We start from the raw sequence: 24,739 nt of genomic DNA, 5'->3' as shown, positions 1-24,739 counted from the left end.
GACTAGTGGCCAAAGGATATACACAGAAGTATGGAATAGACTACCAATAGACATTTGCTCCGGCACTACTAGAAAATTCACAATCAGCAAGGGAAAAATTTCCTTGCAAAACAACAAAATTCCCTTGCAAAAACAGTCTGCGACGAAATTTGCAAGGGAACACGGTCCCTCGCTAAAACCCTCGTCGCAAATATATTTGCAAGGGAAATTTGTCATATGACAATTCCCTCGCAAATTGCTACGGAAAATTTCCCTTGCAAAAAAGTAAATTTCCCTCGCAAACAACAGACCTATCTACAGTGTTTTTCTGTCGCAGATTGTGACGGAAATTGCGAGTACAATTTCCCTCGCAAATTTCCGTAGCAGAATTTGCAAGGGCTGTATTAAATTTCCGTTGCAAAATTTGCAAGGGAACATTTTGATTTTCCCTCGCAAAAGGCTACGAATTTTGCGAGGGAACATTTTGATTTTCCCACGCAAAAGGTTACGAATTTTGCAAGGGAACATTTTGATTTTCCCTCGCAAAAGGCTACGAATTTTGCAAGGGAATTTTGAAAATTTTCGCCACAAATTCTGGAATTAAAATAAAAATAAAATAAAAAATGTATTAAACTTTTGTTAATTTTCCTGTAAACAACAACGATTCCAAATGAACATAAATACATAAATTGAGCAACAAAAATCCAAAAAAATACTAGATAAACAATTAAATTAAAATTAAATAATATATCAACAAAAGTGAACAACAACAACCATCAAATCTACAACTAAAATGTCTCTAAAGTTCTAAACAAAATAAAACAATAAAAAAATATCTGATATATCTCTGAAGTCCTAAAAGAAGTAAAACATACGAACAACAACTAGTATGCCTCTAAAGTCCTAGCAAAGTCATCATCATCATCAGGGTCATCATCTGGCGCCGGCTAGCTCTTAGATTCACTAGTAATTGATAAATGGTAGTTAATTTGTTAACAATTCTCATTGTTCCCTGCATGTCCTTGCAGCAGCCGTGTCAAATTTAGCGCGGATCCTAATATCCCTACTTACAACAGGTAAGCCCATGCCTTCCCTTAAGTCAATCACCTTTTGTATTTTTAAGTTTGGACGATGACCCCATAAAATAGAGTAGCATCAGTAGAATTTAACAGCAACATTATGGGAGAAAAATAAATAAATATTAAAGCTACCTTGATTTAGTCTTGAAAAATTCTCAAATTCAAATTTACTCTTCGACGCCATTTTTATGATTTGTTTTCTCTTGCTTATCTTGTTTACAGCTTTGGCAGTTTTGTTCTGTTTTGCTGCTAAATGTGTACTTGGATCTCCATGCGTCATTGTCTTATTGATCCGTAAATGGCGAAGGAGGCATTTATCCATGTATGACACCATTGAAGATTATCTACGAAGTGACAATAACATCATGCCTATAAGGTACTCTTACAAAGACATCAAGAAGATAACAGAACGATTCAAGACAAAGCTAGGGAATGGAGGTTATGGCTCTGTCTTCAAAGGACAACTTCGAAGTGGCCGTTTAGTAGCCGTCAAGATATTGGATAAAGCCAAAGCCAGTGGTCAAGATTTCATCAATGAAGTTGCTACCATTGGTAGGATTCACCATGTCAACGTTGTGCAGCTCATTGGTTTTTGTGTTGAGGGATCAAAGCGTGCTCTTATATACGAATTCATGCCAAATGGGTCTCTCGAAAAATACATTTTTTCTCATGAAGAGAGTTCTTCCTTAAGTTGTGAAAAATTGTTTGCCATTTCTCTTGGAGTGGCTCGTGGCATTGAATATATGCATAATGGGTGCAACATGAAAATTCTACACTTTGATATCAAGCCTCATAACATCCTTCTTGATGAGAATTTCAATCCAAAAGTTTCTGATTTTGGACTTGCAAGACTTTATCTTACAGATAGTAGTATTGTGTCTTTGACTGCAGCAAGAGGAACCTTAGGATACATGGCACCTGAGCTCTTCTACAGAAATGTTGGCACTGTGTCATACAAAGCTGATGTCTATAGCTTTGGGATGTTGTTAATGGAGATGGCTGGTAGAAGGAAGAACTGGAATGAATATTTGGCTGAGGATTCAAGCCAAAATTATTTCCCTTACTGGGTTCATGATCGGTTACATGATGGAAGGGAATTTACAATTGAAAATGACACAGATGAGGAGATGAAATTGGCAAAGAAAATGTTCATTGTAGCATTGTGGTGTATACAGACAAGCCCTAGCGATCGTCCTCCGATGGATAAAGTGTTAGAGATGCTTGAAGAAGATGAGGAATTACAAATGCCTAGTAAGGCTCCTTATCTACATCCACAAGATTCATCAGCAAAGGATGCTAGAGATCATAGCAGCTCAGTGTCATCCTCTGAAATAACAATAAGTGGTTCCAATGAGTCAATCTGATCTCACATCATCTGAATCAAACTAGTAGCCTAAGGTTTATGTTATGTTGAATGTTTAATGTTGAATGTTTCTTGCATATTGATGAGAAGCAACGTTTATAAGAAACGATAATTATATTATCCATTAAAAATTGCAATAGCCTTATTACTAAAAAAAGTTATTATTATTAAGAAATACACTCAGCCTTTTTTATTTATTTCTTCACTTGTTAATAGCATCTTTTCATAATTTTGTAAAAAAATATTACCATTTGTTAAAGTAAGTCACCATGACAATTTCGGAACAGGTCTTTTCATATAAACTTTTTACCTAAGAATGCACACTGACATCCATATTTTTTTATTTTTAAAGACATCTATGCTTCTTTCGCTTGTGTGTTTTTGTTCAAAATAGTTAATAACCAAAGCCACACACAAATATTTTGGAAAAGAAATATTTTGAAAAAAAAAAAAAAAATATATATATATATATATATATATATATATATATATATATATATATGTTGAGAAATATTTTGGAAAAAAAAGTCGTAAAAACAAATCAAAATCAAACATGTAATCAGGAACCATTCAGGTATCGTATTCTTTTTACTTCTTCAGTACGAACCATTAATGTTGCTCCAATAAATATTAAATATACAAAACCCCAATTAATCAACTTAAGGGACCTAATATATGTAATGTTTAAAAGACAAAGTAATTTCATAATTTGTGTGAATTAACTCCAGGTTTTGCAACATAGCTGGAAACCATAAATTTACGGTTTTTTAGATGCGGAAAAGTGAGGGTGGGTTACCTTCGTAGGCCATAATTAAAACAAAGCAATGGCTAAAGTTCCACATAACGCGTATTTGTTGAAAATTTGAGCAGAAGATAAAGTCCCACGAACCCTCATGTATAAAGTGACTCTAATAATAATTGATGATAGTCCACGATTCATTAGTTTAAGTGACATTAATTTTTTCAAAATTATTTAATCTGTCTATTGAATTTTATCCCAGTCTTTTTGACTTGTGACCGAAAGTTCATGTATCTTTCTTTTTCTAGTTCAGGTCATAATTCCTCGTAGCAGTGGCGGATTCAGAAATTTTTATAGAGGGGGGCAATTTTTTTTTCTTATATTAATAAGAAAAGTACATACAATCATATATGAACCTAAATATAAAAAGTTTGAAAGAGTTTTAAACAAAATTTAAGGTCAATTCACTTAACTCTTGCTCTTCGTTTTTTTATATTATTAAACTCTTCTATAATTGAATTTGTGCTAAAATTTAAAATAATTTCTTTTTCAACATATGTAATCAAAGAATCATCAAGAAATTGGTTTTCCATTCAATTTTGAAATCTGGTCTTGATTATCTTCTATTCGACAATGGATGCGGGCTCTTTTCCTTCCCCAATATTTAGCTCAAAAATTAGAACCCATATTTGTGTGTTTTGCTGTTGTCTTCTTTGACAATGATTTTCGCCACCCTCTTGATAATCAAGTGTGCATGATTTTAAAATTTTTTCTTGACCCCTAAAAGTTTGCTCCTTCCTTTGAAAAAAAACTACAATTTCAATTTCTAAAGTTGTGTTTGTTTAAGTTTTTTTAAAATTTTCAGACCAATTACTTAATTTTTTTAGTCCAAAATTTATTTATTTTTCAACCCAAAATTATATATATATATATATATATATATATATATATATATATATAGTAAACAAAAAATTCTAAAAATCAGGGAGGGGCGGTGGCCAACCCTAGCCCCTCCCCTGGGTCCGCCTCTGCGTCATAGTGAGAATCAATAACAAGAGTTTGCAAATTACATACATATCTATGACTTTAAGGCAGCCCGGTCAATTAGGGTGTGCATGATAATCATTCTGTTCCCTGGCATTGTTTATGAAAAGAAACAATTCTTTTCTATTTCTGTGCCTTGGAACAGTTTCTGAGAAAAAAAATGTGTTTGATAACATGTTCTATTTTTATTCCAAGAATAAGAATTGCGTTTGATAACACAACAAATAATATAATAAAAAATAATTCCTATTAAACATAAAAAAATTTCGGATCATCACTTTCCTTTTTATATGGTGATGGTGGCGGCAACGGAGGTGGCGTGGTGGTGACGGCAGTGGCTGCGGTGGTGGTAATGGTGTTGACGGTGGTTGCATAGTCGTGGTAGCCGCGGCGGTGGTAGTGGTGGTGGTGGTGGTGGTGACGGCAATGGCTCCGACGATGGTGATGGCGGCGGCGGCGGTGGTGATGGTGAAGGTAGTGGTAGTGGTGGTGGCATGGTGGTGGTGGTGACGGCAGTGGCTGCGATAGCGGTGGTTGTAATGGTGGAATAGTGGTGATGGTTGGTGGCGGCAATGGTGGTGGTCGCATGGTAGTGGTGGTGACGACAGTGGCTGCGGTAGCGGTGGCGGTGGTGGTGGTGGTAACGGTAGTGGCTACGACGGTGGTGGTGTCGATGGTGTTGGCAGCAATAGTGGTGGTGGTTATGACAATGGCTGCTTCGGTGGTGGTGATGATAGCGGTTGTGGCGGTGACGATGGTGGTGACGGCAGTGGATGCGACATTAATGGTGGTGGTTGGTGGCAATGGTGGCGGTGGCGGTGATGGCATGGTGGTGGTGGTGACAACAGTGACTATGGCGATGATAGTGGTGGTTGGTGACGGTGGTGGTGATGGTGTGGTAGCGATGGCGGCAGTGGCTGTAATGATGATGGTGGTGATGATAATGATAATGGTGGTGGTGGCGTGGTAGTGGTGCTGGTGGTAATTGCGGCATGGTGGTAGATATGGATGAAGGCGGTGGTCAACGGCGAACGCACGTTAGTGCTAGTGTCCGCATTTGCAAACACAAAGTTGGAGAATTTTTTTTTTTTTTTCACATGAGGTGGGTGCTTCAAGTCAAGCAAAAAAAAAAGAAATAGGAAAATTAAAGAAAAAATGTAAAAATATGTCCAACCCAACCAACCCCTATAATTAAAAGCTTAAAGCTTAAACCCTAACCCATTGTTTTGTCTAGAGGTGTCAATATAGGTTTTGACACGCGGGTCGACCCGCGACACGACAAGAAAATTTGTGTTCGGGTTGACCCGCAAAAAAATTCGTGTCGTGTTCGTGTCGACCCGTATTTTTTTAAATTATTATATTTTTAATTTTTTATTATTATTTTTTTAATTTTTTTTAATTTCGATCCATTTTTAAAATTTTTTTTGTCAATTACCATTTTGACCCCTATTTTGCTTGTTATTCGTGTCGTGTCAACCCGCAAAAAATTCGTGTTGTGTCAGTGTTGAAGATTTTAACACGAATAAAAATTCGTGTCGTGTTAGTGTTGATGTATTCGTGTCGTGTCGAATTCGTGTCGTGTCAACCCATTTTGACACCCCTAGTTTTGTCTCTCTTTTTTATATACATAAACCTTATTAGCTCCAAATCTTAATAAACATAACATTTCTGAAATTCAATCTTCATCAAGTGGAGGAGAATCTCACGGGATTTTTCACGTTTTTTTTTTTGTGAAACAAAAGTGACTAACTTTGAATCAAATAGATATCGACAAAGGTGGGTTTTTGATCGATTAACTCTTACAATTATACTATATTTTACAAATGTCTTTTTGTGGTGTTTATTTTTTTTTAATTATTATTATCTATTATTTTCTTAAAACTTTGGTTGATTCACCAAAACTTTATTTTGAAGTGGAAGCAAAAATTGAATCATGATCATGATCTTTAAAATAAAAAATAAAAAAATTGTGCAGACATAAAGAAAATGTCTTGGGTCCGTCACTGGCGGTGGTGATGGTGGGAGTGGCATCATGGTGGTGGTGGCGATGGTGGTGGTGATGGTAGTGGTGGAGAGTGATTGAAAGAGACAAGTGTTTCTCATTTTGTGCCCGGGAACAAAAAACAAAAAAAAATTGATTCTCTTTTTTGTTCCCCAGCACAAAAATTAAAGCGGTTCATCCCGGAAACACAAAAATAAACTGATTTTACCAAACGAGTTTCCTATCCATTTTTGTTCCTGGGAACAGAAATTAAAAAAGAACTGATTCCGAGAAGGTTGTCATGCGCACCCTTAGTATTAGGGAGTGCATGACAACCTTCCCGGAATGAGTTTTTTTGTAATTTCTGTTCCTGGGAATAAAAATGGATGAGAAACTCGTTTGGTAAAATCGGTTTATTTTTTTGTTCCCCAGATTAACCGATTTAATTTTTGTGCTGGGAAACAAAAAAAAGAATAAAAAAATTTCTGCTTCTCTCATTCTTGGCACAAAAATAGAATCAGTTTTTTTTCTCTCTCTCGTACCCATCATACACCAACAGCAAACCATCACCGGCCTTCAACATATCACCATACCACCACCCTCCTTCACCGCGGAATCGTCTCCTTCCCTCTCTCTTTTGCCTTTTTGGTGTGCCCTGACATTTCCAAAGCGAAGTTACATTTGCTTATCACACCCACAATTGTTCTATACAAACAGGATCACTAAACAAATTGACAATATTACTAATTGGAACCTTAAAATCTAGTAATAGTACTAAATTTGAAATGCTTTGCCAGAATAAAAAAGAAAGCTACTTTCATGAATTGAATACATCTAAATCAGTAAGCAGAAATGTAGACGAGGTTTAAATATTAAGGTAATAATATGATATTAAAAAATAAAATGGTCAAGGGAATGAGAAACAAAAAAAATATGAATTGTGAAGATGATTGAAAAATAATAGTTAAAATTATATATTAGCATTTGTCGTAAAAAAACTATATAATAAAATATTATAAATTTTTATATAATTTTTTTAAATATAAAATTTGGCATTTCGGTTAAAATCTATTGTCATTTGCTATTTTATACAATTGATGAAATCTATAAACAAAAGTAAAGAAATAAATTTTATTGTGTTATCAAACGTAATTCTGATTTTCGGAATAAAAAAAAAATTGTGTTATCAAATGTAATTCTGATTTTCAGAATAAAAATAAAATATGTTAACAAACGTAATTCTGATTCTCAGAATTGTTCCAAGGCACAGGAATAAAAAAGAATCATTTCTATTCAGAAACAGTGTCAGTAATCAAAATAATTGTCATGCGCAGCCTTAGTATAATGGAGATGGTGAATAACCGAAAGGATTATATTGAGCTTCATTGATTTTGGGAGTTCAATCACACTCTCGTTCCGTATTAGGATTAATATGACATAATTATTGAATCAACAGCAAAAGATTATATTTATATTAATTAATGTTGTATTGATTTCATCTTATGTATAAATGAGAGGGTAGTAAAATTTAGAACTATTATTTAAAATTTTCTTGTCATTTTAATAATTAAGGTATATAAGATAAAATGAAGGGGGGAAATTACAAACATATTTCACCATATATAGTAAGTTATAAAAGTCAATCTAACTCTTGGATTACTTCTAAATCTTGGGTTAGTTGTCTCGCAGCCGCAGCCACACTTGCAGTTGCAGTGTTTCTCCTTGGTCCTGCAGAAGCAAAAGGATTAGGAGGTATTGGGGATCTGTCTACGTCTCCCTCTAACATTTGAACCACCATTTGCATTGATGGTCTATCCATAGCATGCCACTGGATGCACCGAAGTCCCACAATTGCTAGTTTCCTCGCAATTATTGCATCCCCTTCATCATCAATATGAATTCTCATTTCCTCCCGTTCTTCTAAAAGATTATAAATCCATTCAGGGTAGTGAACATGGCTAGTGTTTTCTTCTATGTCCTCAGTGATCTTCCTCCCTCCTATTGTTTCAAGCAGCATCATTCCATAACTATAAACATCTGACTTGTAGGATACATTTCCAAAGTTTCGTGAGAAAACTTCAGGAGCAATGTAGCCCAAAGTTCCTCTAGCTGTAGTCATCGACACTATGCTCTGATCCCTTGAACACAACTTGGCTAGACCAAAGTCACATATTTTGGGAGCAAAGTTGTGGTCTAGTAACACATTTTGAGGTTTGATATCAAAATGGAGAATGCGCTGGTCACAACCTTGGTGAAGGTACTCAATTCCCTTAGCTATGCCTAAAGCAATTTCCTGCATCTTTTTCCAACCAAGGAAGTTCTGCCTGTTCTCTGGTGAATTTATGAACTTCTGTAGTGAACCATTTGGTAAGAACTCATAAATAAGAGCTCTTGTAAAGCCATCTGCACAGAAACCGACCAAGCGAACAATGTTAACATGGTGGATTCTACCCATTGTGCCAACTTCATTAATGAACTCTTCCCCATTTCTTTTGGAATCATTCAGGATCTTCACAGCAACAATAATTTCTTTGGAAATGCTTCCTTTATACACAGTTCCATAGGCTCCCTGTCCTAGCTTGTCGTCAAAATTGTTGGTGATTCTCTTAATTTCCACATAAGAGTATCTGGTGGGCTTAAGAGCTCTATAGTCTTGTAGAAACTTTTCAAAAATTGCTTGTTTTTCTTTCCGTTGAATGTAAGAGTCATAGATGTGGAAGACAGCACCCGTTAACAGGACAAGAAAAAACGACCCTAGGACTGATCCTGCATTTATGAAAAAAACATCTTAAGAAAAATGATCATTTATTTGCAGGTTAATACTAATAAAACTGAACTGTCTACCAATAAAAAAAAACAGAACTAAACTTGAAAGCTGACCTGTGGTCACTAGAGCTGTTGATGAACCTGCAAACCACATAACAAAACTCAGTTTATGTGATCGCTCAAAAAAGTCATTACACATGTCAAGAATTTCTCTTAAATTGCATGCTCTCAAATACTTACAAACGCAATCAATTGCTGGCAGACCTAAAATTGCCTTGTATTTGAAATAAGTATTAATTAAGATCTTACTAGTTAAAAGCTGCGTGTTAGAAATGATGGTCAAAGTGATTATTAATTTGTAAGGCTAGAGGCCTAGAGTGTCTTCATCTATATGGTTCAAATAGTTTTCTGACCTTCAAGATTGCATCTAAGTGAATTGAACATGGAACCTTCATATGATCAATTAGCTTTCGAACCTTCAAGATTGCATCTAAGTAATGAATTAATGAATATGGAACCTCCATATACTCAATGCTTGCAACATTGAATATGAACTATCTAGTAATGTTTTTGGATGCGATAGTCGTATTAAAAAGTTACCTTGGCGATTTGCCAAACAATATACTTCATTCTTGGCAGTAATATTCTTGGCAGTAATATTCTTCCATCCACACCTGTTTCCTTCTGATTCGCAATGTTTACAATTTGGCACGGACCATGTCAAAAGAAGAATATTTTCGTTGACAGAACCAGAAAGGAAGGATGAAATATTAAACATTTTGGTGCAAAATGAAAGGGGCAGGTAATCGATGAGTATATCAGATGGAATAGCGTATGCTTGAGAGGTTGAGGTGGTTAGGCATGGAATCAAATAGGAGTCCATATATCTATTCGTCAGTGAACAATTGAAAAAGTTATAGCCACCATCATATCCATTGAACTGAAAATGGGAAGCTGATAGAGTGAAGTTGTGGAGCTGCCTGGAAAGGCATCCAAAAGGGTCAGATAATTCAATAGTTTGTTGTTGGTAGTCAATAGTATTGACATTGAGCTTCACTGAGTTTGGGAGTTCAATCACAGTCTCGTTACTTTCGGAACAAAATAAATCAAAGCCGGGATAGCCACAGAATTGTGGATGGCGGCCTTCGATTCTGAAAGGGAATCGGATGACCTGTTTTCCGCATGATAAATCTGGACAGTCGTTAACCGTTCCAAGTGCAAGCTGTGCATTAAAGAAAATCATGAACAACAAACCAATGGAAGAGGATACTAATACCAAACAAGTACCCATATCTTGAGTGAGTATTTGGTCTTTGGGGCATTGTATTGTGCTGCAGGAAAGCACATATCTCTGTTTAAAAGAATTTTCGATCTCATGATAGTTTCCCAATAATTTCCTCCTATGACATAAGAGCTTACGTCAAAAGCATATCCCATGGTCCCCTTCTCCCATCAGTAAGTCAAGCCTTGATCAATCACAATCGGTGGAGACTTCTACACCTCAATTTGCCCAAATAACACGGAGTGGAAAATCTCCGCATTAAAAAGAAATGAAATATACGTGATAGGAACATAAACTAACATTTTACAATTTTGAGTTGAGATGTGATATGATATTCAATTATCTTGTATTTTATAACCGTGGAATACTCAAAGATGTGAGAATGAGAAGACTTGTTGACTTTAACACACAATTGTGGACACTAACTACTGTTAACAATAAGAAATAGTGGGAAGACTAGTTGACTTCAACTTACAATTATGCGTGGTAGCTTCCACGAACTTGTAAGTTGGCCAATTGTGATATCCTTTTTTTTGTTTATCTCTGATGCCAGTTTGGCCACTTGCAATCTGCGTGCGTGACCATAGAAATGTCATCCTTGGCTGCAGCATTTTTGGTGGTGTTCCTGATCCTACTCTATGGATGCTGTAACTGCAAGCCAATGGATGCTGAACTGTGTTCTGGTCGGTGCGGGATTCATAACATAAGCCATCCTTTCAGGCTGAAAGACAGTCCAGACAAGTGTGGTGATCCGAGGTACAACCTATCCTGCGAGGACAGCCAATTGATGCTGTATTTGGGATTAGGAAAATACTATGTAAAGTCCATTAATTACCACAACCTCACAATACGACTAGTGGATGTGGGTGTCAATCATGGTTACTCCTCCCTCCCTCGTTACTCTCTAACCTCCTACAATTTCAGCTCTCATACGCCATATCGAGTGTTTATTGATTCGTACAGAGATAGATTGGGAAAGCTTATGTTATATCTTAGCTGCCCAAATCCTCCGGTGGGTTCTTCTGATGTGTATGTTGATGACGCTGCAAGCTGCATGAATAGTTCCTATGAAGTTGGGAGCACTTTCTATGTGAATGTTGATGGCAAATCTCTATGGGATTTGGGGCTGAGAGACTCGTGTCGCTTGGAGTTAATGTATCTGACATCATGGCCTGCTCAAATCAATAACCGCAACATTTCATGCAGAGACATCCATGATACGCTGCTTTATGGCTTCGAACTTTCTTGGCTTCATAGTCCCTGTAAAGATCGTCAGTATTTCAAGCACTACAGTGGTTGTGTATTAGGTACAAAAAATAACATTGGAATTAAATAATAAGTTTATTTTCTACAAAATTTTATTATTATAATTATCAAAATATGAGGAAATTTAAAATGTTTCATTTTTTTTTTTTAAATAAAATTGTCCAACTATTTGACAAATATATAAAAGTAAATGAATTTTTTTTAGAAAATTAAAAGAAAATCTCTCATTTTCTTTCATTTTTTTTTTTTATAAAACTCATCAATAAAAGAATGTTTGATTTAGGACTTAAATAAGTATTTTAAATATGGAAAATTATATTCTTATATAATAGGAGATTTCCTTCTTATGTTGTCAAGTATCGAAATCTGTCTTTTTTTTGTTTAACAAGTGGTGGGCCATGAGAAATACCACCTCATGTGACATGAGAAAATAGAAGTCTTTTAAATATATATTAAATATTATTTTTCAATAAATACTTTAAATAATTGAACTTTTTATGCCATCAATAGTATTCTATTTTTCACCAAAATATTTGACACCCTGTACTTTAAGTTCCTGTTACTTATATTTATTTCTTTTTTCTCTAATTTATTTTTCTTACTTATTTTTAATTTTATTTTTTATTTACTATTTTCTTTTTCTTTTTCTTTTTCTTTTTCCTTGACATTTTATTACTTTGATTTGGATTTATTAACCGTAGACTCAATTAATTTTGGATAAGAATATCGTTGATAATATTGATGTTGATAAATGTAGTTAATTTGATAACAATTCTCATTGTTCCCTGCATGTTCTTGCAACAGGCAGGTCAAATTTATTGCAGCTGCTCCAAATATGCCTAATGGGTTCTATAGCAGGTACGAACATGCCTTCCCTTAAGTCAATCACCTTTTGTATTTTTAAGTTTGGACAATGACCCCATAAAATAGAGTAGCATCAGTAGACTTTCGCAGCAACAATATTAAGGGAGAAAATAAATAAATATGAAAGCTACGTACCTTGCTCGGGAGGATTCTTTTATATATAAAAAATGTTCTTATTAGGATAAGATTGTATAGATTAATTTGTTATTCTTTTGTTTGTTAGCTGATATGAGTTGTTAGCTGATATGAGTTGATAAGTGTAAATCTTTTGTATTATTTTTAGGATAGTTTAAATATTCTGATAAGATTTTAGTTAGGTTGTTTTGGTTTTCCTTTGTATCATGACTTTATTTAAACAAGTTTTTAGCTGTTCAATCAATCAAGTCACATATTTCAAATATTCTTGTTATGGTATCATGAGCCAAAAGATCTAGGCTTTTCTTCTTCCTTGCTTTGCTAGCCAGAACCATGACTGCTTCAAGCAAAAATTTCAAAATTACTGATCCCCGTTCTCCCTTTTACACTCATCCTTCCGATAATCCCGGAATTTTTCTTACTACAGTTCCCCTCTGTGGTCAGTCCAACTATGCTGCCTCTTCTGCCCAAGCCGCGCACACCATCACCACCCAACATGAAAATTCCACAACCGGTACTGCCTCTTTGCCGAGCCTTACGCCGGAAGTGCTTCAACAATTACTGGTTCTGGTTGATTCTTCTAAACAGTCATATGACAAGCTTTCTGGTAACACATATACTTCTATTTCATGGCTTATTGATAGTGGTGCATCCCAACACATGACTGGTAACGTTGCTTTTTTATCTGATATTCGATCCCTATCTCCTTGTACCGTGGGTTTACTTAATGGAAATCAAACAACTGCAATAAAGAGTGGCATTGTTTCATTAACTTCTTCATTAGTTCTAACTAATGTGCTATATGTTCCATCTCTCACCTGCAACCTGATTTCAGTCTCTCAGTTAATAAAGTCAAATACATGCTACGTAATTTTTACTGACAAAAATTGCATCTTACAAGACCAACACTTAAGGACAACGATTGGATGGGGTGATGTGCAGGAAGGGATGTATGTCTTGAGGAATTCGTCAATTTTCACTAATGCAATACAAATTTCGGATTCTTCCTCTGTGGCATAGAAGACTTGGTCATCCTTCTCGACATTATCTTTCACTGCTTCCTTTTATTTCAAGCTCGAATAATGCTGGTTTTGTGATGTATGTTCTAGAGCTAAACAGGCTCGTAGTCCATTTCCAATAAATAAAAAACGCAACTTGCATGCTTTTGATTTAATTCACTGTGATCTTTGGGGTCCTTATGCTATTGTCTCCTTCACTGGTGCTAAATTTTTTCGACTATTGTGGACGATTACAGTCGAAATGTGTGGGTATTTTTAATGCAAAATAAAGGAGAAACATATTCACATTTTCGATTTTTTCTTAACATGGTTTCCACTCAGTTTCAAACATCAGTAAAAAGCATTCAAACAGATAATGGAAGTGAATTTATGTCATCTATGATGCAAACATTATTGGTAGATTTTGGTATTCTTCATAAGCAATCATGTGCCTACATACCCCAACAAAATGGACGTGTGGAAAGAAAGCATCGTCACATTCTTAATGTAGCCTGTGCACTACGATTTGACGGTAATTTGCCTCTTCATTTTTGGTGTGATTGCATTCTCAACGCTGCTCATCTCATAAATTGAACTCCCACAGAACTCCTTGATGGCAAAACTCCTTTTGAAGTTCTTCATGGAAAAGCTCCATCAGATGATCACTTGCGAGTTATTGGATGTCTATGTTATGCTACTGTAGTGCCTAAACCATCAGACAAATTTGCTGCTAGATCGAAACGCTGCATTCTCCTTGGTTATTCGTTCAATAAGAAGGGTTGGAAGCTTTTTGATTTGGAATCAAATGAGGTATTTATTTCTCGCGATGTTAATTTTCATGAGGATAAATTTCCTTTTGTTCTACACAACAAGCTTTGTTCTTCTCAAACTGGTATACCGCATGCAAATCCGGAAATTTATGAACCACCATGTGCCAATTTACCCGAACCAGTTTCTAACGTGGTGAGTTCAACTTCAGCAGCTTCCGACGCGGTGGTTGCATCTCCTGCAGCTTCTGATGCGGTGACTTTAGCTTCCGACGCGATAGTGGTATCCCCAGCAGTTTTCGAAGCGGTGAATGTGCCTTCCTTTTTCGAGAATACTTATGCTAATTCTTATCATTTGTCTCCTATTATTACCTCTCACGATAGGGGGAGCTCTCCATCTGCCACATTGCCAGTGGTTGCACCGAAGCAACGTGCGTGAAGACAGCATAAAGCTCCTGCCTATCTTAGTGACTATCAATGCAATTCCACGACTACACCCTCTTCTACCAACATAACTCCTTCAGTCGCCTCAGGTAAACCGTATCCTATAGATCAATTTTTGTCTAACAATAAGTTTTTTACGCAGCATCAGAGATTTATTGCAGCTGTTAGTGCACATATTGAACCTACTACGTTCAAGGAGGCCATGCAAAATAAAATGTGGCAAGTAGCTATGCAACTTGAAATTGATGCATTGGAAGCAAATAAAACTTGGGTTATTACTAACTTGCCTCCTGGAAAGAAAGCTATTCCTTGCAAATGGGTGTTCCGCATAAAATACAAATCTGATGGCTCCATTGAACGTTATAAAGCACGTTTAGTCATTGCTGGCAATAATCAGATTGAAGGAGAAGACTATACAGAAACATTCGCAGCTCTAGCAAAAATGGTTAGTGTGCATACTTTTTTATCTGTGGCTGTTGCAAAGGGTTGGGAGTTACATCAACTTGACGTTCAAAATGCTTTTCTTCATGGTGATCTCAATGAAGAAGTCTACATGAGATTCCCTTCAGGATTCACTAATAGCTCTCCAGGTCAGGCTTGTAAACTTCAAAAATCCCTCTACGGTTTAAAGCAATCACCTAGAAACTGGTTTGCCAACCTTCGCCTCTCACTTATTTCCTTTGGTTTTCAACAATCCAAAGCTGATTATACACTTTTTACATATTCTACTGGTGATAAATTTGTTGCAGTTTTGGTTTATATGGATGATATTATTTTAGCAAGTAATAATTCTGCTATTTGTCTTCAAATAAAATCACATCTCCACACTTGGTTTAAAATCAAGGATCTTGGTAAGCTGAAATATTTCCTCAGTACTGAACTTGCAAGAAGCTCTAGTGGTTTATTTTTATGCCAGCAAAAATTTGCGCTGAATATTCTTAAAGAATGTGGTTTACTTGGTTGCAAACCAGTTGATTTTCCTATGGAGCAGAATGTCAAGTTAGCACTAGATGATGGTCCTGCTTTTTCAGACCCTACACGATATAGAAGACTTGTAGGAAGGTTGATATATCTTACTATCATCCGTCCTGAGCTCAACTATGCAGTCCATTCTTTATCTCAGTTCATGCAGCATCCGAAGCAAGCTCATTACGATGCAATCATCCGAGTACTTCGTTATATTAAAAGAAATCCAGGACAATGGATTCTTCTTCAATCAGATTGTGACCTTCAACTTAAAGCCTTTTGTGATTCAAATTGGGCAATGTTGCCAAAAATCGGCAAGTGTACCGATTGTTCCAAGTAATAAAGAATGAGTAGAGTATCGTCTCCACAAGGATTGAGGCACTGAAATTATTATAACTATTCCTCTCTTGGATTAATAAAATTGATTTGAGAATAATTGTGGTTGTAAAATTGAGAACAATTCAAGAACTTGCGAACAATTCAAAGATGCTTTTAAAACAAGTTTTGAGAATAACACATTAAGATTGAGAAAATATTTAAAAGAATATTGCGGTAAAAGACGTCAACACCTTTATGATCCCCACCTTGCAATATGAATTAATGTTTACATTTAATTTAACCATTGATCAAACAATTCACCATCTGTTAATTGATTAGTTAAGCCCTAATTCCTCAGTGATCTTAACTTTATTAACCCTATTAGAATCTTAATCCCTTAGAAAATCCTTTTCAAGTTAAGCTTTTTAAATCAGTGAATTTTGACGTTTGCAATTCATGAAGCCTATCCCTAGTGCGTACATGAATTGTTATTTTACCCTTTGTCAGAAACTAGAATCTCAATATTTCGATTGAAAACCCTCACCTTTGCAATCCTAATAGAGTGACCGGTTTCCAAAAGAATTATAAGATGAAGAACATGATAAAATAAATGCAATTGAAATAATTAAATATAAAAATTAACCAAACTACAAGGGGTTCACATCAAGGGTTATGACCCTTACCACAATAATAAAAGACTACCCAGACATATTCACGTCTGACAATTTAATGTATGAAAAAGAATTCATGAATAAAACAATAACCAGAAAATTTGGAGAAGAAGAAAGCTTGAATCTTTAGTCCAAAAGCTTGCTTCGATTTCTGCCTCCGTGTTCTTCTCTGTGCAAAAGTTCATTTCACTTTGGTTTCTGACTTCTTTTTATAAGCAGCAATCCAGTCAGGTCAGAATCTTATCAAACATTTGATTATCCTTCCGTTTTCAACAACTTCCTGCAATCACGGAATTGAAGTTATGAAAACCGACGCCATCCGCGCCAATTCCACGCGATTCGCGCGGACAAGCAGTGGAGCACAAAGTGCTTGGCGCGACTAGCGTGGCAATTATCCTGAACATGGCGCGACTAGCGTGCCCATTGGCTTCACATGGCGCAACTAGCGTGGCTTTCACGCCATTCGCGTGAAGAAGCAGTGGATCAGCTCTTTTGTGGCGCGGTTAGCATGAACACCACGCTTTTAGCGTGATTTTCTTTCACCTTGGCGCCATTAGCATGAAATTCACGCCATTCTCACGAGTTGGTTGTTTATAACTTATTTCCAAGCTTTCCTCCTATAAAAACATAAAATCAGAGTGAAGGTGTGCCTGAAGGTAGATTGTCAATAATTCACTAAAATCATGCTTTTTATCACTAAATTACTGTCAAATCCTCGTTCTTTTAACTCTAAAATACCTATATGCTGAAGGCACATCAGGCAACCTGCCTTATTACAAGACGATCTGTCACAGGTTATTTTGTTATTCTTGGAAATTCTCCTATTTTCTGGAAAACTAAGAAACAACATACTGTTTCTCGATCTTCCGCTGAAGCTGAATACCGATCAATGGCAAGTACTACAGCTGAGCTTCTATGGCTTAAATCTTTTCTTCAATCTCTTGGTGTTCATCATACTCAATCCATGAAATTATTTTGTGATAGTCAATCTGCTCTTCACATAGCTTCAAACTCGATTTTCCATGAGCGCACCAAACACATTGAGCTAGACTGTCATTTTGTTCGTGAGCATCTCATGTCAAAAACAATGTCTATAGCTTATATCAAGACCTCCTTACAACCAGCTGACATTCTTACTAAGGCTCTTGGTAAGAAGCAGTTTGAATTTTTAATGTCCAAGTTGGGCATCTCCTCCCTCCATGATCCAACTTAAGGGGGAGTATTGGGATAAGATTGTATAGATTAATTTGTTAGATTAATTTGTTATTCTTTTGTTTGTTAGCTGATATGAGTTGTTAGCTAATATTCTTGATAAGTGTAAATCTTTTGTATTATTTTTAGGATAGTTTAAATATTTTGATAAGATTTTAGTTAGGTTGTTTTGGTTTTCCTTTGTATCATAATTTTATTTAAACAAGCCTGTTCAATCAATCAAGTCACATATTTCAAATATTCTTGTTAGTTCTACAAAAAATTCTCAAATTCTCAAATTCAAATTTATTCTTCGACGCCATTTTTATGATTTGTTTTCCCATGCTTATGTTGTTTACAGCTTTGGAAGTTTTGTTCTTATATTGTGTTGCTAAATGTGTACTTGGATCTCCATTCGTCATTGTCTTATTGATCCGTAAATGGCGACGGAGGCATTTATCTATGTATGACACCATTGAAGATTTTCTACGAAGTGATAATAATATCATGCCTATAAGGTACTCTTACAAAGACATCAAGAAGATAACAGAACGATTCAAGACAAAGTTAGGGAATGGAGGTTATGGCTCTGTCTTCAAAGGACAACTTCGAAGTGGCCGTTTAGTGGCCGTCAAGATATTGGATAAAGCCAAAGCCAGTGGTCAAGATTTCATCAATGAAGTTGCTACCATTGGTAGGATTCACCATGTCAACGTTGTGCAACTCATTGGTTTTTGTGTTGAGGGATCAAAGCGTGCTCTTATATACGAATTCATGCCAAATGGGTCTCTCGAAAAATACATTTTTTCTCATGAAGAGAGTTCTTTCTTAAGTTGTGAAAAATTGTTTGCCATTTCTCTTGGAGTGGCTCGTGGCATTGAATATATGCATAATGGGTGCAACATGAAAATTCTACACTTTGATATCAAGCCTCATAACATCCTTCTTGATGAGAATTTCAATCCAAAAGTTTCTGATTTTGGACTTGCAAGACTTTATCCTACAGATAGTAGTATTGTGTCTTTGACTGCAGCAAGAGGAACCTTAGGATACATGGCACCTGAGCTCTTCTACAGAAATGTTGGCACTGTGTCATACAAAGCTGATGTCTATAGCTTTGGGATGTTGTTAATGGAGATGGCTGGTAGAAGGAAGAATTGGAATGAATATTTGGCTGAGGATTCAAGCCTAAATTACTTCCCTTACTGGGTTTATGATCGGTTACATGATGGAAGAGAATTTACAATTGAAAATGACACAGATGAGGAGATGAAATTGGCAAAAAAAATGTTCATTGTAGCATTGTGGTGTATACAGACAAGCCCTAGCGATCGTCCTCCGATGGATAAAGTGTTAGAGATGCTCAAAGAAGATGAGGAATTACAAATGCCGAGTAAGGCTCCTTATCTACATCCAGAAGATCTACCAGCAAAGGATGCTAGAGGTCATAGCAGCTCAATGCCATCCTCTGAGATATCAATAAGTGGTTCCAATGAGTCAATCTGATCTCACATCATCTGAATCAAGCTAGTAGCCTTGTAGTTATAGCCTAAGGTATATGTTATGTTGAAGTACAAATCAATTACTGTATTGATTGATTGAATAAGAAATTGGCTTCAATTTATGAAGTCCTCCTACTCACAAATTCCATACTGTTAACTAAATGATAATTATATACATATAATATACAATATGGATTTTAGCTTATTTTTGAAAAGTTAACTAAATGTTTACAAATTCCATTTTAAAACCACTATATATCACAAATTAATAAAGTAAATTCAACAATACTATCAACAGTAATGTGCCATAGTTATATTTCTCGCCATCATTTTCGGGATACAAACACGGAGCACTGAGCGGAATAATACTTCCGCATAGAATATAAATGGGAAATATAAGAATCATGTTGCAGGAATGACACTGTTCATTCCTGCAACAAGGATCCGGCAACGTATCTTGAGGATACGGCGCCGTATCCTGATTTTGGTTTGACTTTTGTTTTTAAGCGTGGGACCCACACTTGATTTGTGTGTGCAGAAAAATGGTCTTGTCATGTGACATGACAAAAAGCGAACCCAATATAAATCTATGATTATACAAATTACAGAAAACTTTTCAACTAAGAGGAATAGTGACTGGGCTATTTATTCTACCTGGCAAGGCATTGTAGTTACTGTAAGGGACCATAAATTTGTTTGTGCATTCATCTATAAATGGTGAAGAAGGCATTTTTCAACATATGAAATGTTTCTGTAAGGTTACAAACTCGTGCCCAAAGATGATAATACCGTTGTCACTCTAACTGCAACAAGAGGAACAATTGGCTACATGACTCCATAATTGTTCTACAAAAATAGTGGGAGTGTGTCCTATAAAGCTGATGTTTATAGCTTTGGAATGCTTTGATTTGAGATGGAAAGCGGGAGGAAGAACTTAAATCCACATCCAGAGCACTCAAGCCAACTTTACTTCCTCTTTAGATTTGTGATTAATTTAATAAAGAGAAAGATATAAGAATTGAAGATGTCTCAACTCTCAAGAAGATAACGAAAATAGTAGAGAAGATTAATATAGTTACTGCATTCAATTGAAGCCCCGTAATCGTCCCTCAATGAGCAAAGAAGTGGAGATGTTTGAAGGAGAAGTACAATGTTAAGAAACAACATTACGATCGCAAACTTAATCAACAAAACAGGAACTAGGAAGTTTAATGGTTTGCTATTATAAGAGAGTCCCACCTCGACCAGTCGCAAAAGAAGCAGAGCTGGTGTCAGAAATAAAAGCAACAGCGAGGCATCTTACAGAGCATACCTTTCTCGGCCTTTTGGCTAAGATCAAGTGTAGTATCTGTTCTTATCAGTTTAATATCTGATACGTGGGCCATTGGCTCACATGATATTAAATTAATTTTTTTAGGGGGAGGGTCCATTATAGTAGCTTGCTGCTAGGACTCTCGAGCGTCGCTCATGCGTTGCACTATTGCACGGGCCTGGCGCACCCCACCAAATCTAGTATAAGTTTTCCAAATGTTGTGATTGTGTTATTCAACAAAAGTTTTCTCAGAGTGCTTGAGGGAATCATCATTAATTAAACAAACGTTTTCTGAGAGTATTGAGGGATTATCATGTTAAGACCCGAAACTGCGTCCCTTCCTCACCCCGCGCACCTGTGTAGGATTACAAAAACTGCATATTCCCATACTGACTCTGCACTAAAGCCAACCCTTCTTTTCTCCTTTTTAGATTGTTCTCTCAGATTTTGATTTTAAAGTGCTTTGTTTTGTTTTGTTTTAATCCAAAACAAAAGCAAATCTTTGATGAGAAAAATGTCTATTGCTAGAGTTTGACTTCACATCAATTAGGGTTATTGGGGATCATACTTTCTTAAGGTTTGGGTAAAAAATAAAATATGGGATTAATATTTCTACGACATAAATTTTATTTTTTACACACATAAAAATATGGAAATAGTGACCAAAGTGTCATTATTGGCCAAAAAAATTACCAGACTGCCACGCCAACACTGTGTAGCGAATTTCTACAATTTTGATACGTGACATTTTTGGTTCTGACATGGCATATTTCGTTACATTGTGTAGCGAATTATTTGCACACATATTTCGCTACACAGTGTAGCGACATATGCCACGTGACATTTTGGCAAAATTTACTGTTGATGTGACAGTCTGGTAATTTTTTTGGCCAACAGTAACAAAATGGTCACTATTCCAAAAATATGTGGGATTATGTGAAGAAAATAAAAGAAAAATATGAACGTATATATTTTATCTCATGCAACTAATCCTAAAAAAATAAATAAAGGGTAAATACCCAAAACATAACGGGACAATTTGTTTGATTCGATTAGTAGCCCAAAAAAAATTAGTAGCCCGAAAATCTAGGCTTGCTGAGAGATTGATACTGGTACTAAAATATTAAAAAATAAATAAATAGAGGGGGCGCAATTAGAGTTGGCAAAATGGGCCGAGCCCGCCGGGCTGGCCCGCCCCGCTCGTCAAACGGAACGGGGCGGGCTGAGTTTTCTAAACCTGCTACCCGCCAGCCTGTCCAGGCTGATTTTTTTTTTTTTTAATTTTTAGTGTAAAATGTGACGGGCTTGGCGGGAAGCCCGTCCAAACAGGGCGGGGCTGGCTGAGATATCGAGCCCACCTTCAATGGGGGGCGGAGCGGGCCAGCTCGCTTTTTGGTGGGCTTTTGGTGGGGCGGGCAGCCCGCTTTGCCAACCCTAGGCGCAATAAAGAATTTTTCTAGGGGACGTTTTGGCAGAGGAGAAATTTTTTTTTTATCCGAATCTCAGTTTTTAAAAATATAATGTTTACATTCAGTTTACAATAATATTCGAAAATTTAAAATTTAAAATTTAAAAAAATTCAATTTTCGGGAAATTCGAGAAAAAACTGTGTACCAAACGCCCCCTAAGTTTAATGTTCTTTTTATCATTATTTACATTTATGATGTCATGCCATACTTGTCATATTTTGATTGTTATATTTATTTTATTTCTTTAATAATTCACAAACTTTTAAAATAATAAATATTTTTATTTTTATTCAAATATTTTTTGTCAAAAGATGTTTAAACTCTGGCAATGACGTTGACTGTATATTATCTTTTGTACATATTTTAAAGACTCCCTGCCCCACATCAGTAAGGAATTCCATATTTATAATATTTTAGAAAAGGGAAAAAGAAAATTCAAGAATTTTTAAATGGAATAAAGAAAATAGGAATTGAAAATTGAAATAAACAACAATGAAAAAAAAAAGCAAGACAAAGGGAAAACAAGGCTAAAAAAAATACAATAATAAATTCCACTAAGTTTATTGTTATCTTAACATTATTAACAATAAATTTGCATATGGGATTTAAGTTCCCATCCTCCTGCACATAATCTCAAATTTAAAAGATTAATTTTTAAAATTAAAAGGTTTTTTATTTTATTTTTCTCATTTAAAAGACCCGTTTCTCATTTGATTTTTTGCATTGTGCTTCTTTTGGACGACTGAGATCCTACACTAATTTTGAGTTATACTACTACTAGTGTTCTGGAGTTAAAGCTTTATTGGATTTTGAGTTAATTCTTTTAAAATGTGAATTTTGTAACCTGTTTTAAATTTTAATGTGCTTTATTGGATTTGACCCGCATCATGACCCACGACAGTTGGGTTGGATCTGGTCCGAATTCAGGCCCATATATATAATAGTTTGCCATAATGGGGGAGATTTGTCCCTGGACCCTGCCTAAAAGGACAGAAAGCGGAAGCTTCTGGAGAATGATAAGGAAAGGTGACCTGAATTGGGCTTAACAAAAACAAAACCTGCATATATTATGCTGTTGATTTTAGCACATCTATGTGGATGAGGGAAATTTCTTTGATGATATGGATTGTACTGTAAATTTGGTGTATTTTTTATTTATATTGTGATACGTGTTTTATTTTTATCAAATCAATAATAAATAATTTATTTTAAAATTAGGAGAGAGTGATTTGATATAAAGTAAGACACATGTTATAATATAAATGGAAGATACATCGAATTTTTGGTGCATATGTAATACCAAAGATATTCTGGTGGATGGAGCAATCCTCGTTGTGTAATCTATACTAGATTACGCCACCAACAAACTAGTAACAGTGAAAAAAGTGTCATATTTTTTATCCAAATGCTATGGATTTTTATTAGACTGTCACGTGTCGAAGTTTGTTACGATCGGTAACGAACTTAGTTAGGATTTCGTGACACGTGGTATACTTTCGTAGAAAAAGTTGACTGAATTAATGGTAGCGAACTTAATACGTTAATAGGAACGTGCCACATGACCTAACTAAGTTCTCTATCAGTCGTAGCAAATTATGACGCGTGGCAATAAAAAATACCGTTAGCGTGATATTTGAATAAAATAATATAAAAAAATGTGGCACTTTGCTTAAATCCAAGATGGTCTCCAATAAATATTTAGAAAAACGTTGATTTTTTTTATTTTAAATTAGACATTATTAGGGACAAATTTCCCTGCCATTGATAGTTTGGGGTATTGTCGTGTTTCATGGCAGCAAACCCCAATAATACCATTTTTTTTTTCTAATTTTATTATGGATCGCACTACTTGACTCTCAAATAAAGCTTTCATAAGTAAAATGAGAGAAATTGAATATTTTTTCTTCATAAAGTCAATCAACGTGTGGTGTTAGTATGTTGGGAAATTACCACCACAATTAAACAAACCTTTGGAGTTATATATATTCAGCATATATAATGGATCATTATGGGCATTTTAAGTGAATTTTATATATAATTGATTTTAAATTTCCAAATTCGTGTATGTAGCACTGCAAATATTTAGTAATTGGAAAGTCTTTCCTTTCCGGACATCGTTTGTTCTACTCGATATTTTTCCAGAGTACAGAATTGTTTATTTTAATTGGCTTTAACTGGCATTTAATACAGGTGAATTTTTTTTTACTTGAAAAATATGATTATTAAGGATCTGCAGATAAAATGAATTAGATAGAAAAGTTAAAAAAAAAGTTTTTTGGTTCGGCAAGATATTACTGAAAAAATTGATTGAAATTCTTGAATCTATATTTGGTTGAAGATAAAATATTGATGGGAAACTAGGCTGAAATTACAAAATAACCCTTTACAAAATTACCCTAATAATGAGAACTAACGTTGAAGGATAATTTTGACATCTCTCATGTTCACCTTTTTCACTTACCTAGCTATCACTCAAATACCATCCTCCAAGTAGGATTCGAGTACCATGTTTTTGGTCCAATTTTGCATACAAATTTCAAATACTAGGCAAGGAAAATTTTTAAATAACCTCTACCAAATATAGACAAACCACTTACCCACTT

The 24,739-nt window shown here is 35.4% G+C and overlaps 3 protein-coding genes and 1 non-coding gene across 5 annotated transcripts; 3 read left to right on the top strand and 1 right to left on the bottom strand.

The window, feature by feature from the left end:
* The first annotated feature begins 1,246 nt into the window (after positions 1-1,246).
* LOC133302485 (rust resistance kinase Lr10-like) lies at positions 1,247-2,422 on the top strand. Its single transcript, XM_061502263.1, has one exon. It carries the CDS (start codon positions 1,247-1,249, stop codon positions 2,420-2,422), a length of 1,176 nt encoding a protein of 391 aa, XP_061358247.1.
* A 5,323-nt stretch (positions 2,423-7,745) lies between these two features.
* LOC133302494 (rust resistance kinase Lr10-like) lies at positions 7,746-10,262 on the bottom strand. Its single transcript, XM_061502278.1, has 3 exons — positions 9,552-10,262; positions 9,066-9,092; positions 7,746-8,951 (listed from the first exon to the last, which is right to left on the bottom strand). The coding sequence occupies exons 1-3, from the start codon at positions 10,240-10,242 to the stop codon at positions 7,825-7,827; spliced, it is 1,845 nt and encodes a 614-aa protein (XP_061358262.1). The 5' UTR covers positions 10,243-10,262; the 3' UTR covers positions 7,746-7,824.
* Positions 10,263-10,736: 474 nt separating this feature from the next.
* On the top strand, positions 10,737-19,487 carry LOC133302493 (rust resistance kinase Lr10-like). Of its 2 annotated transcripts, none has more exons than XM_061502277.1 (3): positions 10,737-11,540; positions 12,304-12,357; positions 18,386-19,487. In XM_061502277.1, exons 1-3 carry the CDS (start codon positions 10,823-10,825, stop codon positions 19,357-19,359), a joined length of 1,746 nt encoding a protein of 581 aa, XP_061358261.1. In that variant the 5' UTR covers positions 10,737-10,822; the 3' UTR covers positions 19,360-19,487. The 2 variants fall into 2 exon arrangements, with proteins under 2 accessions (XP_061358261.1, XP_061358260.1); XM_061502276.1 differs by having other exon boundaries at positions 18,215-19,487.
* Positions 19,488-20,663: 1,176 nt separating this feature from the next.
* LOC133302505 (U2 spliceosomal RNA) lies at positions 20,664-20,859 on the top strand. Its single transcript, XR_009750355.1, has one exon. It is a non-coding gene; the product is annotated as a U2 spliceosomal RNA (small nuclear RNA).
* Positions 20,860-24,739: the final 3,880 nt, after the last annotated feature.

This window comes from Gastrolobium bilobum, unplaced genomic scaffold (genome assembly GCF_033153095.1).
Source record: "Gastrolobium bilobum isolate Gb01-03AN ecotype WA unplaced genomic scaffold, APGP_CSIRO_Gbil_v1 utg5446, whole genome shotgun sequence".
NCBI lineage: Eukaryota > Viridiplantae > Streptophyta > Magnoliopsida > Fabales > Fabaceae > Gastrolobium > Gastrolobium bilobum.
This window is presented reverse-complemented; position numbering and strand designations above follow the sequence as displayed.